The sequence below is a fragment of the Camellia sinensis genome, chromosome 12 (genome assembly GCF_055761805.1).
Source record: "Camellia sinensis isolate YWXY chromosome 12, ASM5576180v1, whole genome shotgun sequence".
Classification (NCBI taxonomy): Eukaryota; Viridiplantae; Streptophyta; class Magnoliopsida; order Ericales; family Theaceae; genus Camellia; species Camellia sinensis.
In genome coordinates, this window is record NC_138972.1 from 161716653 (window position 1) to 161728119 (window position 11467).

The window sequence follows — 11467 nt, forward strand, 5'->3', positions numbered from 1 at the left end:
TCGGGGCTTGTTTCCCTTGATTTTTTCTCGATATCTGTGCCTTTTCTGCACTTCGGCTTTTCCGGCCTTTTCCGGCCCTCTCGAGGTTGACTTTTTGTTGACTATTCACATTCTCGCCCGATTTTTTCGTCTTCCGGCCATTTTCACATTCTCTTCGAGATGGCGGACGATCTTCCACAGGGCGGGACCCCTCCAGAGCTCGAGATGGATCCCGAGGCCGACCCTTTGCCACTTCATTTACGGCCGTTCGATCCGGAGACCTACAAGCCTGTGGTTCATGTGATGCTCCCCGATGGACTACGCCAGTTCCAGAGCTTCGAGAGGGGCGTGGCACCCGAGCTTCTCCTGCGTAAGCCCACCTCCCATCTGTCCTTCGGTGCTTCCGAGGTAACATTCTTTCTTCTGTTTTATTATTTTCCGCAACGTAGAACATAACTGCCATTAGTTGATTTTGTTCTTTAACTGTTTAGCCCGGATGCACCGATACACTGTACACTGTAGTTGATTGCAAACAAACTTACAACCGATATCTGTTTGAAACTTACACGTGCACACACACTGCACTGACCTTGAATCACCCAAACACACGGCGCACACTGTATTTTACTGCATACACACTGGTACCCGGTATCTGCTTGAGTCTGAAAATATGCACACATGCTGTATTTGCCCTGAACCACTCAAACACGCTGACACATCACACGTTGTAGTTCACTGTAAGTACACCGGCACCTGATGTCTGTTCGAATTTGAAAACATGCACGCATGCTGTATACCTGTATGCTTCTTAAAATTGTGTTTTGAATATTGCCTCGCAATTATTTGTTTTTTTTTATTACAGGGGGATTCCCATACCATCCGCGGGTATGGGAATGTCGTTGCTCGGGATTGGTACCTAGAGCTGCCAGACGCGGTTCGTCATATCGTCGACGAGGCCAGTTTCGGCATCTTCTGCAGGGGGCTCTCCCGGCTTACGACCTGCAGGCCCTTGCTTGCCGCTTTAGTGGAGAGGTGGTGGGATACCACCAACTCCTTCCACTTCTCCGTTGCGGGGGACATGACGATGACCCCTTATGATTTCTCGATGCTCATCGGCATCGGGGTAGGGGGTGATCCGATCCCCTTCGACACCGATATGGATGAGTGGGACGCCGCCCGACTGTACCTGCTCGGCACTCAGCCTCCCCTCGCTCGAGCAGGGTTTGTCAGGTACTCTTGGTTTGAGAGCCATTTTCGAATTCAGCCAGCCTTGGCGGAGGAGGCGCAGATAACCCCAGAGGAGGTGGATCGGTATGCGCGGGGCTTCATCATGTTCCTCTTCAGGATGACTCTTTTCGCCGACCGGGCAAACACCGTGCCTCTATGTCTGTTGAGCGCACTGGTGGATGTTAGGCGGATCCGCCGCTATGCCTGCGGTGGCGCCGGCTTGGCCACTTTGTATGGTTACATGAGCTCTTCTTCCCGCCTCAGCGGATAGCTTCTCGGCGGCTGCTGGTGAGCTTGGGAGGTACATCTTCTTCCCCTTTTACATTTCTGCTTCACGTTTTCTGTATTCTGTACATTGTACACACCACGGTCTGCCTCTCATTGACTATATACTGCACACGCGGCACACATATACTCTGCTTTACCTTGACTGTATACTGCACACACTGTATACTCTGTGCAATACACTACACAACACACGGCTCTACCATTTCTGCTTTATTCTGTATTTTGCTTTATTTGATAGTCATACTTATATCTGTTCTGCAGTTATGGGTGTATGCCTACTTTCCCAGGCTTGCCCCAGTACCTGATGTGGAGACCTCACTCGGCGTCCCCTTTTCTCATCGCTTTGATGTGCGATGCGTGCGAAGACCACGGGAGTCTTTTATTTTCTTCCGCCGCTACTTCGACACCATCACCGCCGCGGAGGTATGTTCAACTTTAGAATTTGCTTAGGCTTCACTTAGCACTGTCTGTTTTCAATAACAGTAGATAACAAACTGCATTTCATTTTCAGATCACCTGGCAGCCTTGGGCTCCGTTGCCAGTCGTGGTGAGGGATCACTACGAGGGCGCAGAGGAGACTGCCCGTTACCAGATTCTGTTGAAGGGCCCGGTCTGTCGGGCTTGGTACCTGGGCGAGCGTTTTTTGCGTCAGACCCTGGGTTTACCGGAGTAGATAGTTCTGGGTCCGCCTCCTACACACATGAGGCATACAGAGGGGTTCTCTTTTGAGCACATGAGGGACTACACCGTCGGCTGGGGTGCAGAGTGCCACAGAGGCGAGGGCGACTACGCAGAGTACGTCCGGACCTACATTATGCGACCCTTGAGCGGTGGTCGTCGGGCTGAGAGGGAGAGGCCAGCGGCGCCGGCAGCTGGAGCGGGAGCGGGAGCGGGGGCTGGAGCAGGAGCATCGAGGAGAGCTCGAGTCCGCGGCAGGGGCAGAGTTCAGAGAGATCGGGGGGTTAGCTGGCCTGCTCTGCCCACTATACTGACGTGCCGAGGGCAGGGTGGGGCGACGTACCAGATTCCCTTTGCTCCTCCTCCGGCTGACCATGAGTTGGTCGGGTTCTATGACTTACCTCCGGTATGTACTACTTCATCTTGCATCTTGCATCTTGCATTGTCATTTTATTTCAGTTTATTTTGATATTCTGTAGAATACTAATGCCTTTGATACTTTTGCAGGCATCCTCCGAGTACACCCGACAGTCCCTGGAGTTGAATGCCTCCATGATGGGGATGCTACAGCGGACCTTCGACCTCCTGGCCCTCTATAGTATTCCGGTATGTTCTTCTGATCACGACCTCAAACCATACTCATAAGCTGCTTAACATAATCTGGTGCACAACACAACACTTGATAAGCTGCTCACATCATTCATACACTGTACTCATACACTGCATTCTAGATTGATAAACTGCTCACGGCATTCGCATGCTGCATTGCATTCTGCACTGATAAACTGCTCACAGTATACACACACTGTAGTCATACACTGCATTCTGCACTGATACACTGCTCACAGTATTCTGATGTATTTGCCTTTTGTGTTTTTCAGCCTCCTTTCCCGATTCCCACTGTGGGAGGTGTTCCAGTTGGGCCCTCTATTCCTGCTCGAGGAGGTCGTGGAGACGCTGTACGTCCCCGTACCAGGGCGGGGCGTGTTCATGTCGAGAGTAGCTCTCGGGCGCCGACCCCTGATGATGACGATGATGATGATGATGAGTCCGAGGCAGAGGCAGAGGCCGGGTCATCTGAGGAGGTTGGAGACGACTCAGACTCAAGCTCAGATGACGATGCTGATGACGATGCCCCTGGACCTTCGTCCAGGAAGAGGGTGAGGACAGATCCCCGGGCCCGACACTACTGATGATGATCCAGGTTGCTGCTTTTTTTCTTTTTTGTACTTTTTTTCCTTTCTTTTTTCTTTCTTCTCTTTGCTGGTAGTTAGATTACCTTGTACTGCCGCAGGCAGATTTTTGTTTTCAAAGCTATGTACTTGAAAAAGATAATGAAATGAACAAACTTTTGGTTTAAAAAGTGTTACATTTACATATCTCATGTATTGCATCGCATCACATCATGTTACACCTCAATGTGAGTGGAATTGACCTGTTGTTTGAAAAAATGGAGCATTTGTACTGTAATGATCAGATAACCAAACGGCCTCATAGCAAAACAGCCCAAGCAACACACTGCTCAAACTGAACGCACAGCCCATACTCTGTTAGGGATTAGTCTACATACAGCCCCTAACACCACACTTGGTTCCTTCTGCACACAGCAAATCCTGAACAAACAGCCCGATCTGACAAGACGGAACACAAAGATTGAACCAGTTGAAGTTGAAGCACACTCAGATGCCCCGAATTTTTTTCTTCTTCTTTTGCTTCGCACAGATGTAGAGAATGGCACAACACTCTGAGCATAAACGATTTTCGGAATAAAAAGGATTTTCAACCGGGGTATCGAGCCTACAACTGAACACAGCGGGAAGGACTCAAACAAAAGGGTACACGACCTAAACACAACGAGACACGCTCGGAGAAGACTCAAAACAAAAGTTGAGGTGAACAAAATGGAAGACACGACACGCGGACATGTTCAACGAAAGACCTCAAATCTCGAGGAGCCAGTTCCTCCGGGTATATTTCCCACCCTTTCTGATTTGTGATTCTCACATCCCTCTGGCACTCAAGCTCGGTTTTTTCCTCTCAAAACCCTTTTTCTTACTTTTCTCTCAACTTACACCTCTCTATTCTTTATTCTCTCATTTTTCGTCCCTCCCCAAGGTGATTGATGAATGAATAGGAAGTTACGGGTTCATACCCAACGCCGTTAGCTCACAGCTATTTCTTCTGGTGGGTAGAGTGCCCTTCTGGCAAGTATGTTGACGACGGGGGAAAGACAGAACGCTTGACTCAACTGTGCCCCTAGTTCATCATTTTGACCATTTTTTGTTTTGGTTTTCTACTAAAACAGTTTTGATCAAGATGAGAGTCGGATTAACGTACTCGTTTGATTTTTGATTTGAAAATCACGCAAGTCAAGCTGTAAGCACTGAAAATTTTCCTTTTGGGTCCAAAAATGGTCCAGTTTTGGAAAATGAAATAATTTTCGAGAAAATGGTCAACCTCAGTAAAAATTCTCAAAAACTATATTTGCAAACGGCTGCCGCTCAACGAGCGCGGAGCTTACTTTTGAGATGCGCAACCTCGGATCGGAGGCAATGGAAAATTGCCCCTTGTTTGAAGGACGCATGTACGACAACGGAGAGTTGTCCCTGGTTTGAATGGCGACTCATGGCAACGGAAAGTTGCCCCTTGTCTGGATGATACCGCAGCATGTTGTAAACAGTCCTCACTAGTGATGACCACGACCGAACTTTCTCGGATACAGAGAAGACGAAGATAGTCAAAACCAATATATGGACACAGTCACTTTGAAGGTGTTGAGGGCTGGACTTCAGGACGAAGTTGCCTATGTATCCGGTTGTCACAACCGAACTATCGGATTCGGGGAGGGCAAGAATAATCAAAACCATTACATTGACTGAGGCGCTATGAAAGCGTTGAGGGATGGACTTCAAGACGAAGTTGCCTACGTATCCCAAACATGGGAATCAAGCCTTACGTAGTTCCGGTTAAGGTACACTCGGGTATTTTAACCTTCACTTTTCAGGCTCTAACTTTTGCCAAGGTGCCCGATGTGGGTTTTCGACCTTGCGAGCTTCTTTTCATTTTCTTTTTTTCTTTCTTTTTTTTCTTGATTTTTTGTATTTTTTCCTTTTTTTTGATTTTATTTCTTCTCTTTTTTTTTTGCATTTTTTGTATTTTTCTCTTGCTCTAACTTTTGCCTGGGTCGTCCTTCCGGGTTTTCGGCCCAGCGAGCCTCTCAAAAGGGTAAAAGTGTAACAAGTCCATGCCAACTGATTTTTGGAGTTGAAGCCTCTCTGTATCTAGCAGAACGGCTGTTGCAATGATTTGCAGAAGAATCCATCATGGCTGCTTCACACGCTTCTTCCGGTGAGATCTGGTCTTCTTGATCTGATTTTGGTACCTCTTGTTCGAGGGCTGCTTCTAATCTGGCCACACAGACTTTACATGGCGGTTGACCATTGAACGTTCTGAACGGGTCCAAGGTTCAAAACAAACAGGTCGAATCTTGAGGCTAAGAGCGATCCTAGGCTGCACAATCTCAAGAGCGATTCCACACAGGCCTTCACAGGGCCGCGCAAAACATTTGTTTTTGAAAGTTTTTAAGAAAGCGACAAATCGCTCGCGCCGAAAATGGTGTGGAACCGGTCTGGATCAAGCTAGGGTCCTTCCTAGTACTCACGCTGACAAGCATGATTTCATTCATTAAGGGCTTAGCATGCCTCTCTTTCTCTCAATTGATCAATTTTTTACAAAACCGGAGGAATTCCTTCTTCTTCGTTTTTATCACAATGTTTCGAAAAAAATTTTGAAGAACTTAGGTCAATGCAATAATTCTCAAGGCACAGAAGGGCAGGTAGAATGCAGGGCCGTTCTATTCAAAACCTCCGGCATAACTAGCCCAAAACAAACAATAGGCACGGAAACATGATAGCCGCAGCAATTTCATTCAGGTTTCTCGGATGTAACTGGTTCCATGGCAAAGACAGACTCAAAAAGAAAGCAAAAAGGTTAAATACAAAAACGGTGTTCGAGGCAACAACCCCGGAATCACTCGACATCCTATACAACGGGACTGACTCGGTACCACAAGACAGACCCAAAAACAAAAAGACTGACCCAAAGCAAAGAGGCAGACTCAAAAACAAAACAGAGAACTGACTCAATAACCCAAGCCAGAAGCTACAAAACTGCATTTACAAATGCTTAAAAAGTGCGTGCTAGACGCCACATCTGAAATACACCGGGCACCGCCCGCAGGTAGTCCAACCCCTGATCACATACTCGCAGTATCCTCAAAGTCCAACAGCTCGGTGGTAACAGACTTTGCTGAGGTAGGTGGAAGAATGACCTCATTATCGATCAGATCCTGCACTTCATGGCGAAGGCGGAAACAGTTATCGGTGGCGTGACCGGTCTGTTGGTGGTACGCGCAGTACAAAGCAGCATCGTGTGTGAGAGGGAGATTCTTCGGGAGAGGCCGAGGTTCAAGGGGTTTGAGGTGCCCCCTTTTGGCAAGAATCTGAAGTGCCTTAGACAAAGGCATGTAGAGAGCATGAAAGATCCTGCGCCCTCGGGGCAGGTACTTTGAAGTTTGAGTATTCTTACTACACGCACTAGCAAAAGGGTCGGCAGGCACTGCCTTGGTTTTCTGATCTTTCCCAGGTGCAGGGTTGGGAATAAGAGGAACTGTTCTGGCATGACGGGGCCTATCCCGATTTTCTGACTGACTTGAACTACCCTCAGGTGGAGTGGGGAAAGCATCCTCCACAGTTTTTGCCACAACTGCAGATATCTGTTGCTTGTTCATCCCCCTGGCTTTCAAAGCCTCGACTGCCCGCAGCAGTTGTTCAATGGGATTGGCATCTGCCTTCATTTTGTTCTTATCTCTGACCTCAGCTTGATCGGGGGTTTGGGTTACTACATCAGAGCGAAGCCCGGTTGTTGCTGACACGTCGTTGCTGTAGTTGGAGGCAACCTCTGGTTGGCTGAGCTCTATCACAATCCGCCCCGGTAGCGGGGGCTCCTGTGGTATAAAATTCCCGGCATACGGTGCTGTTGGCGGCGAAGCCGACATTCCATAGGCCAGATCGGCCACGGATCTCTGGAGGTCGCCTATCATTCCCATCAATTCAAATGTGGTGGGCTCACGAGCCTGATACAACTGGGCGGTCCAGACTGGGTGCGCGACAAGCGACCTAGGCGGATACGATACATCAACATTGGTTTCATCTCGCAGGGTGATCCCTTGATCTAGCGTAGCTATCATAACCACAATCTCTTCTGAATTCTGCGTCATCATAAGTCCGCTGTACTGAACGGCGACTGACGGATCAGATATCTGCCTTGCCTCAGCAAGGGGGAACACTAGCTACTCTGTATCAACTCTCTGAACCTTTGAACTGAAAGGAAAAACAAACAACATTTCAGCCCAAACAGTTCCAACACGGGCGTAGCCGAACAACTGCACTCTATTACTGATCACTGTTCCCCAGAATCACTGTTCCCAAAATACTGAATCGAATACCCACAGATATAACTGATTCTCATAACACTGATACTGGTGGCCTCGGGCCTAATACTCAATCTTGCGAAGTGATATGTGTGTTCCCCTGCATAGATACACTCTAAAACACATAGCAAGTAAAGAGAGCCAAAACACCCCTATAGAGGGGTAGGGTTTCCCTGTCCTATTTTGTTAGGAGCTAGGGTTTCACTATGCACGCAGCAGTTTTCAGACAACCTAACATCGGGTAAGCAACCTGTCTTAATTTGGAATGGTCACTATGGATTTCGATATGCACTAGGTCGAATGGTCGAAAAGGGTGCCCCGGTAAAACCAGGGTTTGTGTTCCCATACTATCAGAGCCCACAACCGGTCAACCTTATGGCGTGCTTTGACAAATTCAAGCCTCTGGCAAACCGTTCAGGAATGGCAGATGGCAAACACAGCGTCCTAGGCGCACCAATGCACATGCAATGCAAAGAGACACATAAATGAAATCAAAACAGGATATCATGAGTTTGAGTCAAGCTCTCTAAATTTCCCAGCAGAGTCGCCAGAAACTGTAGACGCGCCCGCGTGAGGCCTTCGTGCTATACTTCGGACTCAATTTGTGTCACGGTTCTTAATCTGAACCAAAGAGTCCAAATCTGGCAAATCGTTTTGAGAAAACAGATTTTTGAAAGAAGTGCCAAACATGGACTGCTTTGCCAGATACAGAGTCGCCACCTAAATATATTTTTTTATGGGGGAATTTAGGAAACCCTGACTCGGTGCCAAAGGCCACGTGTCCGTCATCACCGAAGTTGCCTCGGCTCGGGAGCTTGGGTATGATTGGGGAAGGTCAGCTATGAGCACCCCCTCTCGCCCGATCCGAAGATCGGCCTCTACTAACCGTGATATCCATTTTTGAAAGCGTTATGTGTTCTTCATCCGGTTATTAGCCTAGAATTACTATGTTATGCACACAGCACAATAGACTAGATTACCTAATTTGGGAATAAGCATTGCATATCCGTTTGTTTTGGAAAAATGTTTTGGAATTTGCTACTCGCAAGTAGACTAAAGCACGGATTTCAATGAGCTATTCCAACTCAGACAATCCAACCTTCACCCACAGGCATTCAAGCAGTTTATATCACATAAGCAGCTAGCCTCATGGTAATCACGCTATCATGGCAACACTCACACGCATGCAAGGATGCTAAAGCATAAATACTTACATCGTACTCCGTGCCAAAGCAAAGAACTCGTTAGCAATCAATGCATGATCCAAGTCCATGTTTAAATGTCTAATGCAACGCATACAGAATGTCACTAGAGTAGGCTCGGCTAGTCTATGAATGACATGTGAAAATACACAAGTAGCATGTATTCAAGTTAGATTTGAAATACTAATGCAGCTAGCATGATGCGCCGAGCCTGGTGCATGCAATATTGATGAATGATGCACGCATGCATAGCATAAGGTATGCTAAATTAAACGTGACCTCTTACTAACCATCAAAGCAGGTAAGTAAAAGGGAGAAAGAAGTGGGGGTTGGAAGACATGCACACACTCACATACACTTATTACAAATTCGCCCTCGCTCAGGAGGGACCAGAAGAATACAATTCGAATAATGAATTAACTATCCTAGCTAATTAATTATTACAGACCAACTAAATTAATTAAACAAATTAATTAATTTAAGAAAGCAAGAAAAAGGGCCACGGGAAGAGGGCTCAATGCACGCGTGCTCGGGTCTTGCTCGGAAGTCCACTGCCATGCACAAGCCGCCTCTGTTTTCCCTGCTTTGCTTCTCTGAAGACTGCCAAAGTCTCATGATGTGCTCACTAGATGTTGGGGAATGCCACCGGCTGGAGGGAATCATCATCGGCTGTGATTTGGTGTCTATCAGCCAAAAATGAATCCATCGGCCACAGATGGATTGCCGGTCGGCACTCTGTGCAGTCGATCGGCAAAAAGTTCCTGCAGAATCTGTTTGACAGCAGCAGAGGACAGAGCTTTGCATGGCAATGCAATTCAAGCAATGTACGCACCAACCATATCCCTTATCATGTTTATGACTCAAAGGGACATGGTCCTTAGTTCTTGGACCATCAATCGCGCATTTCAATGCATGATGACCCAAGAGACCAAGTTATGCATGTTGATTTGAAATGCAATGCAAACCAACAAACAAAGGCCCAACTCCCATCACTAAATCAAGGAACAAAGCATGCATGCTAGATGGAGTGCAACCTAGGCATGTGAACTAGCATGCAACATGGGCATACAATGCATTTATACAAGTATGCAAGCAAATATGCAAGGTAAGCATGCAAACAAGCAAAGGATGGACTTAAGCACGGTTTAGGCAGCCCTTACTAGGCCTAAAACAGTGGCCAAGGTGCTCAAAAATGAAGGACTAATAGGCACACAAACATTCATGCAAATGATCTCCAACACTTTAAGCATTAAAGAGCAATTCTCAAGCACACTCAAGAGGATGCAAACATGAACATATAGCATGCATTAAGCTCTAAAATCATGTTACAAGATGATGCCAAATCAATTTAAACAAGACAAGCAAAACATGCCACAATGGCCCAAGTGCTTAAGACAAGCCAAGGAGGCTTAAACCAAGGTCAAGTCCACCAAACCTCACAAGGCTAAGGGGACTTAAAACAAGTCAAATGCAGACTTAAACAAAGCCAAGGGTGCACTTAGATGGCATCTAAGTGGTCTAAAAGTGCAAGCATACTCCGAGGCCTAAACAAGGGGCATAAGGTAACAACCCTTAAACACATTGAAGGAGGATTAAATGCAAGCATATAAGCATGTCATAAGACCTGAGATAACATGTTAAAAGGTTCCAAACCATTGAAATGATACAACAAGGCATGCTATACACTTATATACTTAAGGCCAACAAGCCCAAAATGCAAAGGGGGCATGCAATGCAAGCTATGGTCGACCAAAACAGCCAAGGACAGACCTTAAACATGGCAAAACAAACATGAAAGCTTCACAAAGCTAGGCGTAAAGCATGCTAGAACAATGGTTTACAACCTAAGGCATGTTAAGGCAACAAATGGGCATTACAAGGCATGTATACTAAGCAAGCATGGTGTACCAAAACCAACTTAAAACAATGCTATTTCATGTCAAAATAAGCATAAATAACAGCTAAGGCATGGTCAACAAGAGCCTAAGCTAGGTGCTCCCTCAAGAGGCAAAAATGGTCCTTTTCAAGGACAATAAGGAGAGGGGGTGGCCCTCTCCTTCTTGGGACCTCAAGGCACCATCCTTACCACTGAAATCCCTCAAGATTTCAGTGGTGAGGAGGCCCAAACACCAAAGTCCCAGAGCTCACACAAAATAGCACAAAACAAGGGCCAAACAAGGCTTAAAAGGGGTCAAACAACCCCAAAGCTTAAAACACTCTTAACAAACTATTTAGAGGCCTTAAAAACATAACTTTTATGTATTATATGGAAAGCCAAAAAACAGTTCCAAGATAGGCAAAAGTAGAGTAAAAAAGGACTAGTTTCTTACCCTTGAAGTCCTCCTTCACAAATGATGATCTTGTTGCCTCCTTGAGTTCAAATCCAGCCAAGAACACCAAGAACAACCCTCTGGTCCCTCAACAACCAAGAGAAGGTGTAACACTATGTGTTTGTGTGCAATAGTATGGACAAACACACACTAGACACACACAAGAGGGAGATATAGAGATAGGAAATATGTATCAACCCTAACCCTAGTCTAAACCCCCTCTGAAATTTTTTGTAACCCTAATTCCAAGAGAGGAGGCCTGTTCTTATAGG

The 11467-nt window shown here is 46.6% G+C and overlaps 1 protein-coding gene across 1 annotated transcript; it reads left to right on the forward strand.

The window, feature by feature from the left end:
• Positions 1-2155: 2155 nt before the first annotated feature.
• On the forward strand, positions 2156-3535 carry LOC145803400 (uncharacterized). Its single transcript, XM_082896670.1, has 3 exons — positions 2156-2578; positions 2680-2778; positions 3054-3535. Exons 1-3 carry the CDS (start codon positions 2195-2197, stop codon positions 3363-3365), a joined length of 795 nt encoding a protein of 264 aa, XP_082752796.1. The 5' UTR covers positions 2156-2194; the 3' UTR covers positions 3366-3535.
• Positions 3536-11467: the final 7932 nt, after the last annotated feature.

Excerpts from the sequence above, each read along its gene's own strand:
- LOC145803400 (XM_082896670.1), top strand. The coding sequence starts at position 2,195 with ATGAGGCATACAGAGGGGTTCTCTTTTGAGCACATGAGGGACTACACC. Across the intron at positions 2,579-2,679 it reads GGTTCTATGACTTACCTCCG|GCATCCTCCGAGTACACCCG; the intron begins GTATGTACTACT and ends ATACTTTTGCAG. Across the intron at positions 2,779-3,053 it reads TGGCCCTCTATAGTATTCCG|CCTCCTTTCCCGATTCCCAC; the intron begins GTATGTTCTTCT and ends TGTGTTTTTCAG.